At 39.5% G+C, this 19,863-nt stretch overlaps 1 protein-coding gene across 2 annotated transcripts in view; it reads right to left on the bottom strand.

Annotated features, from left to right (window-relative positions):
• Positions 1-2,281: 2,281 nt before the first annotated feature.
• Positions 2,282-19,863, bottom strand: part of LOC140937566 (LIM/homeobox protein Awh-like) — a 17,799-nt gene continuing 217 nt past the window's right edge. Inside the window, exons 2-7 of one of the 2 annotated variants that reach the window (XM_073387120.1) lie at positions 11,462-11,527; positions 10,863-11,044; positions 7,899-8,125; positions 5,850-5,903; positions 4,818-5,122; positions 2,282-3,754 (exon numbers count right to left, since the gene is read on the bottom strand). In XM_073387120.1, coding sequence (XP_073243221.1) covers positions 4,839-5,122; positions 5,850-5,903; positions 7,899-8,125; positions 10,863-11,044; positions 11,462-11,527 — 813 coding nt within the window. In that variant the 3' untranslated portion in view covers positions 2,282-3,754; positions 4,818-4,838. The remainder of the gene's footprint in view (positions 3,755-4,817; positions 5,123-5,849; positions 5,904-7,898; positions 8,126-10,862; positions 11,045-11,461; positions 11,528-19,863) is intronic. The other variant, XM_073387121.1, reaches the window with a different exon arrangement.

Raw genomic sequence — 19,863 nt, 5'->3', positions numbered from 1 at the left:
TTTGGTAAGAGGAAATCTTTCGTAATAACCTGGAGGTTTAGACATAATTATCATTTTAGGCGCAAAAGTAATTGTCAATGTGTCATGCAAGTCAAGCTTTGTGTCCAAAGGCAAATAAATGCTAACACGAAGGAATTTATGTTCCACTTCATTCGGCATCATATTTCATGCATGCATTAACCCCACTGTGAGCATCATTTGATGATCGTCTTTTCTTCAATCATTTTTCCGAGACTCCTCAAAGAGCATGACGCACGGAAAGTTGTGATACATGTTAAGCACGTTGAAATTATCACTTTTGTTGAAGAGAAACTGACAATTGCTGCCTGTAAAGTACATAGGACAGGGGCGGATCTAGGGGAAGGATGCAGGGGGTGCGCACCCCCCTCTGAGATGACCTGCGGTTTGCTAATACAACTGGTATTCTGCAAAAAAAAAAAACTATGTGGTTTATGGGTGTTGAAGTAGAGCAAGAGACGAGTGCACCCCTTCCTAAAAAAATCCTGGATCCGCTCCTGTAGCACTAAACAAAAAAGGCTTGGCAGGACCTATCTGCCTTTCCTGACAAAAAATTTATTTTCCCGCCAACTTTACGTTTGACTACCTAACTCGAGAACCGTGACTTTCATTTAAAAAAACTAATCGCCTTCGCGGTTATAGATATATTTTTTTTAGTAAAGAAAAACAATTTTTTGATAATTAAATTTGAATAAGCACGAACCCTAATAAGAGAACAATAAAATAGGGCCTTTTTTTACTGACGACTGAACATTCACTGAAAGTAGGTAGTATATGCTGCCCGCGAGAATTATTCTTTGTCTTTAAAAATATAGGGAATTCGTCAGATATAACGTGGGAATGTTACGCTTCATTCACAGTCAACATAAATACACTGTAAAAAGCGCGCCGATATTAAAGAAGAACTTAAACAAAAATAAATTAAATGACATTAATAATACGAATAGAAGCATAGTCTGCGCATGTGAGCGTATCACGAGGATGCAATTGTTTTTTGAATTCTTGATCTCCATGACTAAACTTTGCGACAAAAATGGGTAAAAAAGACTGGAATGGCAAGAGACGCCGTTTTTATTATCATTTTTTTTATATACACCCTTTATAGCCATTTCAGCTGGAGCCCGCATGCTGTTAGAAGGAGCAGTTCAAAGCAACTTCTTACAAGCTGATACCCGATAGTTGATAGAGTCACGTGACGCCTTTTAGCCTATCAAATTACAGGAAAACTATTACTAAAGTCAATGAGTCTAAAGTAGGTTCCACATTCCATTTGAAGTGAGAACCGTTAAGTGTGTAGAAGTTGCAACACGGGAAACTGCAATAAGCACGCAGTTCTGAAGTTCAAAAAGGAAATAGCAGGAGAACTCATCTTAAACATAACCGTTCTCCATTTAAATGACTCCTATTCTATTGACTGAGTTTGGGCATAATAATCATCACGATAGAGCCTTAAAGACTCTGAGCATCTCAATACTACAACCATATCTGAACAATTACTTCTATTCCGGATTCTATTACCGAAAAGCAAACTCCCTGGGCTCGAGAGGGACTGGGCTGACATTCTCCCTTCAGTTGAACCAACTTCTGATGGAAGCCAGTCGAATGAGAGCCGATAGAGCCTCGATCCCAGTCTCACCGTCATCTTGCTTGTATTGTGGTAGTTTGTCCAGAAGGACTATCAAGGGGAGCCAACACTTATCTCCTAAACATTTTGCTGCTTAATTGTATGGAAAACAGCAATAAAACACTAAGCCAAAGCTCAAATAGAAATCTTTAAGGACTTAAAACAATGTTTCTCAATGTAGGGAAGAATTAATGTCTCATTAAGAAGACAGAGTGAACCCTTTCTACCGTGGCCCCATAAAACAACTGACATTACTGGTTTCCCCGCGAATGACGTCTGAGCAACGACTACAGAAAATCCATACTGATGACGTGTGATTACCAAGATCTGGAAAGTGCTTCTGACTGGTCGAGCCGCGCGAGAAATTTGCTTCAACCAATCAAGAGCACAACCAAGATTTGGGGAGTTAACGTCATCAGTATAGAATTTTTGCAGTCGTTTCTCAGACATCATTTCCCAAAGAAACCAGTGAGGGCGTCGTGAAATATCGGCTTTTTTTTTCACAGGCTATTTTTAACGACGCTCGTTCGACACTACGTGCCCGTCGTTAAAAGGTGTCCTTACAAAGGTGTAATGTACCACAAAGAGAATGGGAAGCCGGGTAAGGATCGACGATCGATTATGGGAAGAAACACACAGTTTTGAGAGAATTTCCACTATTTAATAGCAACTTAAAATTGCATCAGTTGCACAGCTTGTTCCTCTACCAAAGGAGGCGCGTTAATTTCTAGCCAGTGGACAAAATTTACACGTAGCTATTACCTATAATGTACATTCATTTCTTGCATAAGAAAACGTTAAATATCATTTTTTTCTCTTTGGGCACTATATTACAATGGTATGTGACATGCATTGCACAAAACATGGTAGAGTCCTGTTTCCGCAAACAAGAACAACGTGGACCATGGCCATATCAAGCCAGACATTTTCTTTTTTATATAATTAACCCCGATCCAAGCTTTCTCTTCCTTCGCGGGCGAGAATTAAGTAAACAACGAAGCCTGGGAAGGAGATCAGTCTTTCTCGCACGAATTGGCGAAGAAAACAAACAAACAAACAAACCAAAAACCAAAAAAAAAATACTATTGCCCCATTCACACCAAAGCTTAAACAAGTTTAAAAGTTAATTGGTTAAAGATAGTTTAAAACTGTTTCCCCCATAAAAACTGCTTACGACCTAAGTTGATTGCAAATTTAGTGCAAATTACGAAACATGTTGAAGTTCATTTTACTCCTGTGTTAAAAGGCTGTGTTCCAGTTCCCTAGTCTGATTTTCATTTTTTAAAACCTTGTTTAATTAAACATGTTTATTTGGCGTGGATGGAGTATAACCGAGAAGGGTCTAAAAATTAGCTTATCTTTTCTGTACGTTTCAAGTAGAATTAATTTCCGTTGACTGTCGAAAGCCAAACATGTTTGCCGCAGACCACCACATCACAGGAAGATGTACTAGTTTCAGAGCCAGATAATAACACTGTTTTTTGTTGCACTCTCATGGCAATCACGGTTTGTGGCTTTTTTTGAAACAGCTTAGGCTACGTGTCACACTATACCTGATTGCCTTTTGTGCCTACAGGAAAATCTATCCGATATAGTACTTAACACTTTTCCGATATGAGACTCTCCACTTAAGAGATCGGCACGGTGCAGCTTCGCTCCGTTACAGAAATCGCACCGAATTCACCGCTCTTATATGTGAACAGAAGCCCTAGCAATCCGGTATGGTTATCGCGCAGGCGCAAAAGCTATCTGGTATAAAGTGACTATAGCCTGAGGGCCAATTAAGATTAGGCGATCACGGTCTGAAGCTTGTTTTTAAACCAGCTTAGTTACAGAGCCTATGCACTCAAGGCAGCTGACCCATTCTCTACTTCACATTTATATTTTGCATTGAACTCTTTGAATCCTAGCCCACAAGTTCTAGAATCGCTCAGAGGGAGTTGTTATTATGAAAGAAAGAAATAGAAAACGGAGCAAAGGTTCTATTTTTGCCCGTTGCCTCTCTGCCCATGCCATCCGGTGCCAGCTCCGTTCTCTATTCTCGCTCGGCTGACGTAGGCTTGTAGTTTGTGATACATGTAGATGGCAATGGATTCGAACATTCTTTACAATCTGCAAACGAAAAGAACGAACTGGGAATAAGCTATTGGAGAAACACAGAATACAAGGGGATGGCTTTTGTTTCTCAGTTCCAAATAACAGCTAAAAGCATTATGTCAAATCTCATCGAAGTCTCATTTCTAGGTGGACATTAGCGTGGAAGCTAGACTTTCTTAAAGTCGGCCTCTCTCTTAAGTTGTCAAATGCGAGCGAGGGGAGCCTCAATAGGGGCGCGCGGCGACCGTGCGAGTGACGAAGTCGAGCGCGTGGTCGACTTGTTTCACCTGAGATTTGGATTATACTATAAATTCAGGCAGGAAAAAATGATTGACATGTGCTATAGCGGGAGTGGCGTCAAATATCACTCACTCTCCTATTAGTTATTTGTCATGACGTCACCGGTGGAATTTTCGACTAATGAATTTCGCGCCAAACAGGTAGAAATGGCATAACCAACCAGGAAAAAAAATAAAGGACTTTTAGAAGTCTATCGTAAGAGGTGAACGGTCATATTTCGCGGGTCAGTCGAAAGCTTAATTGCAGGGTGTGTATCCCAATTCAGCAGTCTCAGGACGCGTGACTGCGAGTCGACGAAACCTTACTGACAGCGGGTTAAACATAAGCTTATAAAGTAAAAGAATAATTATTATAATGAATCTAAGTAATGTTTTCTTGTTAACACTACAAACGCTAAATAATAAGTACAGAGAAGATCATCACAGCTAAATATCCAACTTATGCAGTTGCGAAAAGGAAGGCACAACACAATTCAGGCTTAGCGGGATTGGAACCCTGACCTCTGCGATACCGGTGCAGGGGCCCGTTTCTCGAAGGTCCCGGTAACTTTCGGGCCCGAAATCAAATATTCAAATCGAAATATAAAGAATAAGAGCGCGGATCCTGGCTAGCAAACTACTCCATTTTGTTTCACTAATTAATAATTTTATTATGCTAGATGCAAAACTATTAAAACCTCGATCTTTAATGTAAACGGAGACAGCTTACCGGGCCCGTTAATTATCGGGACTTTCGAGAAAGGGGTCCCAGCGCTCTAACCAATTACAAACGCCCTTACCTAAATTACTGTCGCTAAAGATCAAAAGCTAGCCGAGCTCGGAGTTCGCGGGCTTGCTGTGAACAGCGGCGTTCCGTACTTCTTCTGCCTTGCGCGCGAGTTTTGAAACCAGACTTGTGTGACTCTTTTGCTGAGTCCTGTCAACTGCGCGATCCGCTCGAGGTCCTGCCCGTCCGGATTGGAGTCCACGTTAAAATTCGCTTGAAGGATCTGAAGCTGCTCTTCTGTAAATGTGGTCCGTACTCGTTTTGTTTTGTTGCATTTTATGATTCCCCCACTCGATGGAGAGTCTTCGCTGTCTGCGTCTAAGAATAAACAAATCGTTCGTTACTCAGATCGTTCAACAACAGACAAAGCAAGGAGTGAGGTTCACTTATACAGCAAGCCTGTGAGCAAGCTCTCCTTGTTAAGTGGCAAGCGAAGCGAACCTAACCAGGAGATAACGCGCGTGTCTCACTCCACGTGCTCATCACGCGAGCTTGCTCGCAGGCTACCATAAACCAAATGGGATGATATTCGAACAAAATCTCAAAAAGTGTCATATGTTTTTAAGAAACAGACGTTTCGGGCGTATAACCCTTCTTGAGTGTTCAGAAAAATTCATTGTGTCTTAAAAACATTTGACACTTTTTTATATTTTGTTGGAGTATCTTCCTATCAGCTGTCTAACTCAGTACAAGGGTCACGCATCCTTAACGGTTTTTCCGTTCACCATTCACTTAACATACAGCAAGTCTCCAAACTTAGGAAAACATGATTGAACCTATAAAATTACAGTCGAACCTCAGTAATACAGATCACTGAGAGAGAATACACTGCAGGAGCATCCACATTAAACAGACTGGCGATGAACGGACTGAAGAGCGCTTACATTCAGTCGTTTGATTAGAAATTCCTTGAGACATTTTTCAGTATCAAGGAACAATTTCTGTTGGTCAGTAATGCCTACATCATTGTTTTCAAAATCTTCCAAGAGCACTTGCGCGCTAGCCAGACAACTTTTACGTGAGAAAAAAGGTCGTAATCAATCACCTTGTAGCGTGTCTTCAATCCCTCCATCATTTTGAGTGCAGAAAGAAAGGGCAACTAAGGAAGAGGACATAAAGAAGGACTATCAACCATACAATCACCATGTTTATAGCCGCGGGCCTGATCAGGCCCTTGCACTCCTAGAGTCCATTTATGGTTCTAATGTTTGAGTCTGTGGATCAAATCCCATAATACCTTTCAAATCAAACTTCTTCAGCAACACTTTCAACACCCTGTGAACAGAGCCTCCTATTGCTGGGAGGCTCTACCTGAATCGCGTCAAACCTTTGAGGCCGCCGCATCCCAAACTTCTAGACAGTTTACAGTTGTTTCGCCCACCAGTCGTTTCGCCAACGTCCTCTTCGCTAACTTCTGAAGTCGTTTCGTGTAAGTGTTGGGTCAGTTCCCAAACTGCTTTCGCCTGATGAGTGGCTGAAATAACGAGATATATACATGCGTGTTGCACGTATTTGTATCACCATTGCTGAGAGAACGAGGTCTATACATGCGCAGCGCTCGTTTCGCTTCGTTAAGACGTTAGCGAATGGGACGTTAGCGAAACGATTCGTGGGCGAAACGACCGTTCACCCCAAAATCGAGCAAGCGAAAGAAAGGCTCTGCTGGCAGAGTACACTTTCAAATGACACTTCTTATTTAGAATTGAGTTTAACGTTTGTGACTGTGGACGAAACCCGAACGAATTGCGTCGACTCAACTGAAGAAAACTCACCAAGCAGAGCTGTTCACTATAGCGATGTGGTAGACAAGGAAGTTCTAACTTTCATGCGAGTAGCCGCAAAGTTTGACCATTCTAGTAAAAGCCTTGAGTGGTACTTTCTTGTGGTACTATTGACTACTTTCTCGTGCTGTTTTTGACGTCGATCAAGGCGGTTCTAACTTCCGATGCCATTATGGTGCATCTTAAAATCGTGAAAACTCAAATGAAGCCACCTATTAGTACTTTCCTGCTAGACATTTTTTTCATGATGCTCTGCAAGGTGGTTCTAACATTTGCGCGACTTACAGTGAATTAAATCATATAAGGTCAAACAACTCATTCCTTATTTTGCATTAAAAAAATGCAGGACTCTTTAATCTTTTTAACACCTAATTAATTTTATGTAGTTTAGGATTCAGGTCTGTTAAAAGAAAAAAAAAACCGTCGCACAAGATTGTCCTTTTGAGTGGCTTTCTCAATACTAAGTAGTGCACGCGCGCCAACCTACGTCATTTTTGCGGGGAAAATGTAGTAGCTGCCGTCAGTCTACTACGAGTTTTAGCGAGAATGTCGTAGTGGCGAAAACAAGTTATCAAATGTTAGAAAATTTATCATTTAGTGATCGGGGGAGGGCTCAATCTCCTTCAACGGAAATAAGCGTGCTAACTTTGGTGGTGAAAAAAAGTACAATGCGGCTTTCCGGAATTTCTATTTTAGAGAACAGGCGAGAAAGCTTAAAATTTAATGTCGCCCTGGTAGTCGTCCTCGAATCTAAAGATCTCTGACTAGTGAACAAGACATAAAATAGAACAGGGCTAGATAAAAATCCCATCTGATCGCTCTGGAAAAAAGGATTTTCCTGCCAGGAAAGAAACTTTTCCTGCTTTCTTGCCGATGGCCAAGGGATCAGGCAAGAAATCCAGTTTATACAAAATAGTCAAGCGATGGAAAACATGTGGCAAGTCGACAACTGCCTTGTTCTAGCAAATTTGAGCACACAGTACCGGAGGAGAAGCACTCCTTTTACATTTTAAGAATTTGTTCAGATTCCACTTTGTGCACCTTATTAATAATGAGCACCACAGGAAAACGCTGCTCAGCAACTTTTATTCGAATGGCCATTTGGCATACTCACTTTAGGATTTCGTTAAGGCACCGAGCTGGACTGAAACCCCTTGTGCCGCATAAAAATACAGCACCAAGTAAAAGTACTGTTTAGCAGCTTCACCTGTTTGGTTTCACTAGATTGGCATAACTTCGAACAAAAATTGATTGCGAATTACTCATGAAACATTCTCGGCCAGTATACAAGATAAGAATTGAAATCCTCCTACCTTCCTGAGAGGAGTTGTCGGGCAGGAACACCTCTAAACTCTCCATGTAGTGTAATTTACAGAGAACATGTCCTTCTTTAAGCGCAAACTCCTCACCAGTAGAAAGCTGGCGTTTACACGCGTCGCACGCGAAACACGCAAGGTGATACACACTGCTTCGCGCGCGTCGTACCCAGTCGTTCGCGTGGATGCTTCGAGCACATCGCGCACATTTAGTACCATACTGTCTGTGAGGAGATAAATAACAACATGGTTTATGTACTCTGATTTAGAAGCCACATGGCGGTGAACGGAGAGATGGCGCGTAAAACACGCTTTGTCACAGAAATAAAGAACGCCAGGCTCAATAATGGTAGAATCATGCATAAAGTGAGGGCGCTTACCATCTGTCAGAACTGGTCCGCCGGCCAGACCAGCCCATTCGTAAAGAAAATAACCATAACTCAGATCAGTAAATACCATGTACAGCGCAGATGGTTTTTGGCGAAAACTCTCCGAAAGCCTATCTTATTTTCAAGGTGACCGGTCTGACTACCTTGTTCTGACTTTTGGTAATTGCCTCTGAAGATCGCTACTTAACAGAAACAGACAAAGACCAAAAAAAAGCACAAACAACACTCGCTTAAAAAAGGAATACAAGATCCCTCAGCGCACTTGCATATAATTTCTATAACATCTAAACGAAAAAAAAAGCTCCGTCAAAACACCAAGAAAAAAGCTCTTGAGAACTTGCCTCAAGAACACAAGTGAATCAAGACACACGAAAGCGCATAATAACAGCCTGAACGCTGATAACTTACGAAGAAAAGCGCGTTATTAAACAGAAGATTTGCGTAAATATACTATCAAAATTAAACGCAATTACCAAAAGTGACAAAAACAAATTCATAGACACTATTCGATCGCCAGGGACGACAGATTACCGTTAAAACCACTTCGGTTAGATTCATCACTTTTTTCTCCGTAAGTAGAATACATCGAGCGAAGTTTGACCAAATCAAACTCACTCATAAAAAAAAACAGAAGATGCAAGTGCTTTGGCGGTAAACACTTCTATTTAACATTCAGTGCCGGCTTAGGTCACTTTTCGAAGAAGTTAAGCTACCGAATTTCAATTATATATTTTTTGTTATTGTTTTATTATTATCATTATTTTTTCAATATCCTACCCCGGCATACTAACTGGAAAATCTGCACGTAAAATTAAGAGGAAATTGTACGAATAAAAAGGAAAATAAAATTTTCTTCTACGGAATGGCGGCTGAAAGTTTTTTTCCCATATTGAGACAATTATAAGTAAGCAAAATGTTATACGAGATTGTCTAGATGACTTTTAATTCTGAATAAATATTCGTTGCGATAATGGGACCTCATTTTGTACTTCCAGTAAATAAAATATCCGCTCTTCATTTTCATTCATTTGAGTTTAAAATCATACGGAAATTTTTTTCAAGGGAAGCTTACTATTTTCCTATATATTGCAACTGGTAAATCGCCCATTTTTGGACACAATGCTACCCATAAATTTGCTGGCTAGGCGACAAAAATAATTTACCAGTTTGCATTTTAAACACAGTTCGCTATGTTTACATTCACACGTCCAAGACAGGTGGCTTTCTACGTCGCCACCTTTCTTGTCTATGCCAGGAAATTCAAAGATCGCAAAGTTGAAATTAAACAACACTAACTAAAAATTTTGGCTAAGAAATACCGCAATTGATGTACAGGAAACAGGAAAATAAAGACAATAAAAAGAAGGGCGCACAGACGAAAAAAAAAAAAACAATTACAACTTTATCGTCCTTGGTGAAAGCCATAAAATGGATCAGAGATATTCACAAATGCAGTCACTCTGTCTCTGTTGATGGTCGCTCTGTCCACAACAGAAAGGAAGCTTCGATCCGCGCATTCTGACTCGCAAATCGCATGGTACTTTTTTCTGACGCCTATATGAAACTCCAAAGTGAACTAAAATGTCTGAGGAATGACATATAGGAAAACAGGCTTAGTTTTCTGTTTGGCAACTCAAAAGCACACTTAAAAAACTGATATTGTTAGGGATGGCGTGTCAAAGGATTAACGTTTTAGCTGTTGACTGCATAAAAAATAGCTTTTGTGGTATAGTTAACACAATCTGCCCCATATTCAGTCCTCTTGCCCGAAGCTTCGGTTTTTAAACCTCACAGCAAAAACCTTTGTTACGTTTCGGGCGTCTGATTGTTTAACGGTCAAGGAAGATCGAAACAAATGAACTACACCGTCTCACCTTGAAAATAAATACTCAAAGAAAGCAAATAATGATAAATAAAACACAATGAGATTATATATTTTCAAACTTCGACAGAGAGCTTGCTTACCGCACTAATTTTTCAAGTCGTGAGAGGGGAATTGAAGACATTTACTCTATAAAGCATCTCTATATTTTCAATGTAAAGAGAAAACTGGAATATGCTAATTTCAACAATCTCCAAGCATATACGGTTTAATGGTCTTTAATACCGTCCAGCATAAAATAGGTTGGTGAGACTAATTCTCACTCGCTTCCTAATGGAAACATCAGTATAACAAATAAAAAAGGGTTTGTAAACCTGCAAATTTCTGCTCAAGACACTAAATTTAAATGACTGTTTACCTTAACGTTGGAACGAGTTTGACCAAAAAAAATTTCAACGAAAGCCGGATATATTATCTATCGAACATGGTTAAAACACCACTACGAATAATTATGAGTCAGAATACAACCCCTAAATATCACTTCTATAAGTGAATGAAGCCTTCGCGCTTGTTTTGTGTATTCGAACGATAAAAAAGGTACGACGCCTTTCGTGATGTATAGTAGCGCCAAGCTGTCGTGTGAACTATATATCTCATACGGTAGCTAAAATCTTGCAAAGATGGCCTAACCATCCACGAAGCTAGAAGCATAATATATGATCATGCAAACAAACAAATAACTGAACAAACCTCGCGTAATCTGTTTTGCAGTAGATCTTGTCCTCCTTTGTGTAACATGTTGCTTCTTTCCCGAGTTCAAGACCACACATGCAACATTTAAGGCAACTGGTATGCCAGGTTTTACCGCTCACTTTTACTAAGTATCTGTCCATGATTCGACCTTTACAGCCTGCGCACTGCTCTCCGTGTGCCTAGTAACAGAAAATCAAGGTTAAAATTGTATCAGCCACTATGAAATGCGTTTCATGTGGAGGCACATAATTAATCAGCTGGTTGTTACCCGTACGGAGTCTTTTCGCAAGATTCGCGCGCGAGGCGGCCATTGACTCTAGAGAACAACATTAACATAGTTAAATTGATTCAGAGAAAGGAAGCAAGGTTTTAATCAACTTCCTAGAGAACTTCATATTCATCTAAGAGATTTAAAAAATATGAGATCACACTTTTGTCCAAATTACTCCTTCATCCAGCAAACGTTTGCCTTTATCCATCAAGATAAACAAACAATTTCTCATCTAACAGGTTAGCGAGTACACAAAAAATTCTACCCAAACTACGTTACTGTAATAAGTTAGACCAAGGCACTGATCCAAAACGCGAATACTTACCGAGGACTGGTCACCAACTTCGCGAGTAAAAGTCGCCGTAGATTTTTCCTCGCAAGCAGTGGTCATCTGGCGAAATGAAAGCACAGTAAGCTCGGGCACAATGAGGTCGGGAAGAAGGTGATGGTATTTAACTCGGTTGTGGAGCTGACCAAACCACCCGCAAGACTCAAAATTGTTCGAAGTCTCGCAGGTTTCAAATAGGCCAATATAACATGACATAATAATAAGCGATCCCGGGCTGTGATTGGTCAAATGGATTAAGTGGGAGGAGCAGAGCTCCTCAGGGAAATCGATATAACATACAAAATGTTGCCTCCTTTTGTCTTCTATTGATCACTGGACGTTGCTTTTGAAATGGGCAAATATTGCTAAAGTGATGCACGTTTTACACACTCAGTCTTTGACTCGTCCCAAACATGGACGAAGAACGCTTCGACACGAAAAGCAGATTTTAAGTTTTACTACTTGCTGGATATGTGTTCAGCTTCCGAACTATAAATTGATTCTCACTCAAGAAAATTTCACGCACATTTAAAGTTCTGTGTATTATTTTCAAATTGAAGTTGTGTTTGAATGTGTTGAAACCAGCCACAGCGATCAATGCATTAGTTGCGTTGTTTTTTAATCACAACACGCACTTTCAAAGCGTTTTGTCTCTTGAGGGAAAAACGGGCCAAGTTAAAAATATCGAGCTGAACCAACAGCAAAAATTTAAGACGCCCACAAAAATCGCCGCTACAAAAATTGCAAAATCTATGCTTTTGAGGAAATTAACAACTGAAATCATACATAAAAGTTCGTTTTCTTTTTCTTCACAAAAACGGAAGAAAAATTGTCAAACGGTAAACACGACTTTCCGCACTCGGTTTTGGCTCAAACTTTCAAACCCGGGAGGTAGTTCATAAAATATGTTTAGGACAGGCTGCATGAGATTGCCGAAAATCCAAACTTTTACCAAAGCTTTATTATACAATAAGTCGCCTTTACTTTCTGTATCTCAAGCACATTACATTACCAAGAAAACGTTAAAAATGACAATATGCCTAGTAAAGAAAACAGAAACAAGCATTTATTCGTTGACAAGCATTTCGCAAATCCTTTTTTCTCGTGAATTTATATTGTCGCGAAAACCTGTTCTCCTTTTCGAGGAAGCCAGTGTTGTCATCGGATGAAATACTGCTAGGGTAATATAAAGAAATAAGAATCCTTGTCAAGAACGGAAGGTTAAGTCTTTCGTTATTATTTATTACACTTTTGTTATCGCTTGTTTTAGTGCACTTAACTTTTGTTGTGCTGAAGCAACCATTTCTGGTATTTTGAAACAACAGGCAGAAATAAAGGGTGTTCAGTGCAATTTGCATTTTCCTGTACCCAACAGCTCTCAAAACAAAAGCGATGAATCGCTGGAATTTTCTGGGAGGTAAATAAAAGGCGTGGGTCACGAGCATTTGCTAAAAATATTTCAAGTTTTCAGTTAAATGGAGTTACTACAGTTTACATTTGCGATTAAACAACAGAAATTTGAAAACGCAAACAAGGCGAACTCGATTTTCGATTAACTCATGTGGATGAGACAAACTGATTCGCTTACATTATAACTATCGTTTTATACCAAAGGTGTGTTAACGTTTTCCGCTCTGTTTTAAGAATTAAGCTGTCAGTGTTTTTCTGTTTTGGAGATTCACTTTCTAAGAAGGTACAGTAAGTCTTCAAACGTATAAAGATGGTGTCAATTGAGTCGTAATATGTTTCGCCACCGGAAATAACGGTATTTAATGCGCTGTTTTAGTTTCTGGACAATTGTTAGAACTGAAAGGTTTAGGCTGATGAATTATTGATTAGATCAGGACACTGAAACGTACTTTAAATTAAAATAATGATCACATATGCGCTAGGAGGTGAGAATAAATTGTCCAAACTCGCAGGAAACAGTGACAATACACAAAAACGTCACCAGAAGTTTGAAAACATTAACTCTACAACGAGTCTATACAAATTCAAATCTGGACAAATATAAAACTGCATTTCAAAATACATAGAGATCATTATAGTAATTTTAACAAGGTACGCTAAATTACTCACAGCATTTACCAAAAGGCTTTTCTAATGTAAACTGAATAATTCGAGAAAGAGGTCTGTGTTTGGATGATTCTTAAAAGGCCCTGAAACGCGGATTACGGACAATATCGAAAGTTTGAAAGAAAATTCTAGTAGGGCCAAAAAGTTGTTTTTTTTTTTCAATTAATATAATACAGCCAATCATATAGCAATGTAAAACATTATTGCGATATATAAATAGCACTTCATATCAAGATAGATTTTAATAGCGATTGAAAAAAGATGGCTAACTTACATATAAAGGCAGAGAAGGGTTAAGTTTCAAATATGAAAAAAGAAAATGAGAGGAGAATATGCTAGATAACATTTCTTTGTTTCAAGATGCTACATTAGAGGGAGAAAAAACTACCAAGACTTTAGCACAGATGGGAGATTGAGCATTTTCATTCTGAGGAATTAAAAAAGCGAGTTTTAATTTCATTAAAACTGATTTTTACTAATTCCCTGACGTGGGGTATAGACGTTTTGTTTTTTAAGGCCGAGGAGGAAATGTGAACCAAAGCCTCTACAAGACAGGTTGAAAAACAAATAAAACGGATCGCAATCTAAAGCTATATTGGAAACGTCGAAAAAGCGACCTTTAAAGGATCTTTTGTTTTTCTTTCCAGCAAGATCATTTTACAAACAAGACAAATGATGTTAATTTAAACCTATTCAAGACAATTTCTCGCTTCGCACGTGCAAACTGTAAAAGCGGGCAGGTGGATTTCAAGGCGATAGGAGAGGTCATCTAGCTCAAGTCGAATTATCTGTCATTTATAGATCTGTTTTATTCCCTTCCCATTGACTATTGACATCAAAAAGCTCTTATTCAATACAATCATAATATAAAGCGAAAGATATCTTAAGCGGTCCACACCAAAGCAAAATATAAATCAAGTCTGGCAGAGAATGAAGTATTCAGTCATCTGTCTAGCATTAAAATGCTGGGACAAACACTGTCGAGATTTTCATGAATTATGAAAACAAATTTTCTTCTTAATGTAGTTGGGAATTAGAAGGCTATGTTAACAAATAAGTCTGACGCAACAGTTTCCATTAGAGAAGTGTCCGATATTTGACGAAATAAAATTTCCGTTATATTCAAATGCACCCTTTCGTAATAATGACCGAGCAGCAAAAACATGGAATTTCGAAATTCATAAAGAAGGCCAAATGGTCGCATACAAGATGTCGAAAACAATTTCAAAAGCATTCTTGAAGTTGTTTCACAACGAAAGTTCACCGTTAAAGAACAGCTTAGAAGAGGTAACATAAAACAATTATTGGGCCGCGTGCCACGGAAACAATTTATACGATAACTAGAATTCTTCCACAAAAAATGTTTCAAGTTAACAGTACAGAAAATGCAGACCATAAATGACTTGTTAGGCACTGTCTTAAATTATCCATCTGCCAAGTTTGTAAGAAAAACTGTCATGTAAAAATAACAAGACTAAAAAACAAGCACGAAAACCAGGAGATACAACGGATGTTGCAGCATGCGCTCGCTAAGGTCATTGTTACACGTTAAAAAATCTGCGATGTAACCTTCACCCGGGATTTTTTTCAGCGTTGTTTGAAATTGTTCCATTGAAGTAAAACATTTAGGGAATTAATGTTACCTTGCAAGGTTTCATGCTTCCATAGTCTTCCTTTATAAAGAGCAACGCCATCGCTACGTAAACTCCGTGCTGCCAAAGCAGTCGTAAGCTATGCTAATTATAATTGACCTGGTACGAGCAGTCTATGAAATAAAACACAATGATGTGCCACAGTACTTCAAAAAACGGCGGCTGTGTCTGATCAACTCAGAGAAGCGAATCGACGCGACGCCGCCTCAAATGAAGAATTAGAAAAAAAAAAGAAAAGAAGAAACCGACGATCTGCTACAAAGGCTTCCCGCTGGTCGCTACTCACCTGCGAAAAGTGGTAAATGTTTCGACACGTTTACCCAATGCGGAGATAATCTCCTAACCTAAAAAACAAAACTGCTGAACGGCTGAACTTTCGCTTGAACTTGACTGAACAAGGACAAGTAGTTCGTTGATATATTCATGAATTGCGATTCAAATTGTTAATTTTTGAAAAGAAAAGGAGGCTGCCTGTTCCGACTCGAAGTGGCGGTATTAATGAAAAGGCAAAAAAAGGACAGAAAAAGAACCGAGCAAAAAAAAAAAAAAATGGGCGCAGTTTTACAATGTACAGCTAATATCTTTCAGAAATCTTTTCGCCAACATCGAAAAGGCACTCACAGGTAAATGGATTTCCAAATTTTTTTCGGCAAAAATTTAGAGGGGAAAAATAAATTCTTCCTAAAAATGCAACAAGACCACACGCAAGCGCACGCGTGTTCATCGCGCGTGCTGGTTCTCGCGCGGCAAACACACCATCCTCACGAAGAGGATGAAAACGTATCCGTTCACGATTTTCTTAAGTACGTGTTTTCGTTTCCCTATCAACGGATCATAGAAACAAGTAAATTTGGTATTATCAAAATCAGAAAAAATTGGGAATTTTCTACCACTTTAAGAACATGACTTTGCGAATCTTCGACATCCTCGTTTTCGTCTGGGCAACAGAGCTTCTGTTTGGATCGCCGCGACTATCAGCATATTTTCTTCAGTCTTGTCTTCGGTAACTTTCAGCACTTAGCGGTCTCTTTTTCGGTATCTTTTGGCATGTTTTGGCGGGACGCGACACGCGGCACGCCGCCGCTGTCCACAGTACTGCGTTTTCGAACAAATCCGGAAGCTCACGAGTCATATTGAAGTCATAGGCTCTGACAGCTCTCAGGACAGCTCTGAATACCTCCATTTTTCTAAACACATCACATCTTTCGCGCTCGCTCTTTCCTTTCACAAGGGTTCACCAGTCAGTCAGTGAGTCAGTCAGACGCTCTGACCAGACTAGTTCGTTCCATTGTACTCCTGACAAGAATGCAGGGCGGTGACCGTAGCCTACGCAACTGGCTTCGCCGCCAAAAACCTCCCTCGCGAGGACGAACAATTCCGCCAGCTTCGCAGGCTTCGGTGACTGGTTTCACAGGACCCACACTTTTAGCGAAATTTCTCAAAAACGCCATTATCAAAATAATAACCCGACCGACCAGATCTAACCATTGGAAATCAACCGCCTTACACTCCAGCCTGTTTCTAAGAAATGCCGTCCTCGCTCCCTGGAAGATTAGAAAAAGTGATCTGAAATTCCACCGATCACTACTTGAAGAATCAAAACAAAAATTTTTGCTTTTCCATTTTATGTTTTAAGAAAACTAATTCAAAATGAATTTCCATTTACTCTCCATTCGAGCTACCGAATTTTCGATTGAAAACTCAATGGTGCGGCTGATTTCAAAGTTATGACTTTTCTTTGCCCTCAAAAGTTCCCATAACCGCTACAGCTGACGATGTCCCCAGATCACAGCCTAAAACGGTTTTACCTGGGGGAAGGGGTTAATCTGGATTTTAAGAGATGGAAACGATCGAATAAGGGCAAAAAAATCACAACCCAGAAAGTACCTGAAATAAATATTTGCCAAATTTTCCAACCCCACACGATCCTGCAATCAAGAATTTGCAACCCCCACAAAAATGCTTTGATTTTCCCTTCCCTTGAAATCCACAGTACCCCCTATCCCCCCACATAATCAAACCCGGGTTAGTTATGTCTGCTAAGCTACACCAAGATCCTTGTTCAGAGCCCCCTACCAGGGAATCCAAAAATTACTGGAAGTGGGTTTTGAATTTCCTTTCCAGCTGATTGGCAAATCAACAATGGCTTCTTTAACAGGCCAATCATGATGCTTACTCAGATCCTGGTACACTGGTGGGGGCGTAGAACAAGGACTCTGAGTCTTTTTCACAGACCTTACAAACTGGGGTTTGATTACATCTGCAGAGCAGGCTACCTCTGAGCAGACTCTGACAAAATCATTTGCAACAGCACAATTAATTCTTACTGGCGGAATCAAACTTTACACTTTACGTTGCTACCTCAGAGGTTTGAATAAGTACTTTAACGTGCCTTGGGATTTTCAACAGCTCAGTTAAATGTTGGCCGCACTGTTAGTGAGTATTTTCATTACACTTATTCATCATGCGATAGGGCAAAAAAATTTTCAAATAAAAATAAGCTCTTCAGAAACTAAAAATTGTTTCTATGAAATCTTGAAGCCATCCAGTTTTAAAATCTAGTTAGAACCTCTTCAGATTGTGCTAATTGATAAAGTCCACCCTAGGCGGTATTGGCAACAAAATTAGTTGAGACACTTTGCTCCAAATGGCCTTTCTGATATTTTACCATTGTCGAAAAGGCAAAATGGAGCCCCCCCCCATCCTTCATGCAATGTTATGCCTCATGTTTGATTATTATCAAACAAAAATATAAAGAACCTCTGTTTTCCTTTAAAAAATCAAGTTCAAACTTCTCAAAAGTGAACAAATAAGCATTTCCAAACTTTTCGTCAGCCATCTTAATGGTACTTGTGATTTTCTTTGTAATCTGTTTACTTATTATTTTCTCACTTAGGAGTCTGTCTTTGCTAAACCAGATGTTTCTTGTGTAATCAATAAAAACATAAACAATCTGATTGAAAATGATTGTTGGACTATTTTACATCCCAGGGACTCAGATCAATGTTGATAAAAAAATAAGCTGGTTGGTGTAACTGTAGGCAGGTCTGTAAACATTCCCACCATCTGCAGAATTGTCAAAAGTAGCCGGCTGTTGGGAAAAATCCTGCCTTCTTGGTTAAAGTATTGGCTGACTACCCTGCTTGGCATTTCTTTATGGATGGCATTTTTTAAATAAAATATCCCTGGACTGGCCCCTTAGTTTGACAACTTGACCATCTACTCCAAAACTTTCTGAAAACCCTGATCTGCTGGAGACGTTTTGTGAGAGAGACGTAAGATGCAAAGAGATGTGAGCAGAATCAAAAAAACAGAGAGGGGGTGGAGTAGGGGGTGAGAGCGAGGGAATGCCTGTAGTACTTTTTTAATACAAGCTCGTTCCGGTACACCCAACAGCAGCTAGCATATGATCTGCTGAGTGAATACCACCGGCAGAGAAAGTGGAACGGGTGTTGCTTGCCAGTTCTTCCATTTTTAGAGGTAAGGGATATATTCGTTAGCTGAAAATAAATATAAAAGATTTTTTTTCTGAATACATACATATTTTTTCAGAAATAATTCAGTTAACAGCAAGGTTCGTCGCCCGTTGCTTGATTGACAACTTTTTCCCTCCTCTCTCCCCCTCCCTCTCTTCCTCCTTATTTTTTCTCGCTCTCTTTCTTCGTGCCACACTCCACTATCCAAATGCCTGGCACATGCTAGAGAGACATGTTCATCAATAATAATGATGTAAATCTGTCCAGAGTTAAATGTTATCTCTGGTTTTTGCTGCAATTCGGTGTAGTTAATCAAATTATAACCATTAACTTATGAACCCTTGCATACACGAGTGTTATAAACTGACTTACATTTATGAGCTGTAAACTAAAAAGTTGTCTGGCAACCCAATATAACTTGCCATCAGAAGACTGTGATTATGTGTCAGATAGTGGGAGTGGAAATTGACTGATTCATGGAGTTTTGGCTGCAGGCATTTGAAATGTAATTATTACTGCATGGAATTTTTTGTCCTTTGCTTATTCAGGCAAATATATTAACATTTTCTTTACCATGCTGTTGCAGACACAACAAAGTGCTGAAACAAGGCATGTGCGAGCATGCGAGGGTTCAACCCTTAAACTTAAAGGCTGAAACCGTACACATCATTCAAAGATAGCCGAGGGAAAAAAAAAAACAAAAAAGTTACTTTCAGTAAGATTAGCTATGTTGAAAAAACAAAAATTGAAAAATTAATTCTTTGGCAATATCGTAGATGACAGAATATCCTAGGAGTAACAAATAAACCACTCTACGCTATTGAAAATCGACTAGAACTACCGAGTGAATTTTTGTTGAAATGTAGAAGTTGGGACCCGTTTTACAACTGAATTGTCTTTTAAGTAAGAAAGAAAAGCGAGTGCAGTAGCGATCGATAAAAGTAAAGCAGGTGATAAAGATGCCGGAAACAAAGTTATAGAAGCATTCAACTCCGATGGGCATTCAATACTAGCGTGTAAGCTTACTTGTCAAATCGAATGAAATGACGATTGTCTTGCGGTAGTCATGTTACCTGACATTTAACCTCGATTTCTTGAGATCTGAGACTCTCAGACACTACAAAATTCTACGATCGAACTTGATCTGGTTCGACAGACAAATCTCCTATGAAGTACGTACAGCTGTAAAATCTAA

This window comes from Porites lutea, chromosome 5 (assembly GCF_958299795.1).
Source record: "Porites lutea chromosome 5, jaPorLute2.1, whole genome shotgun sequence".
Classification (NCBI taxonomy): Eukaryota; Metazoa; Cnidaria; class Anthozoa; order Scleractinia; family Poritidae; genus Porites; species Porites lutea.
Note: the sequence above shows the minus strand (reverse complement) of the source record. Positions and strands in the feature narration are given on the sequence as shown.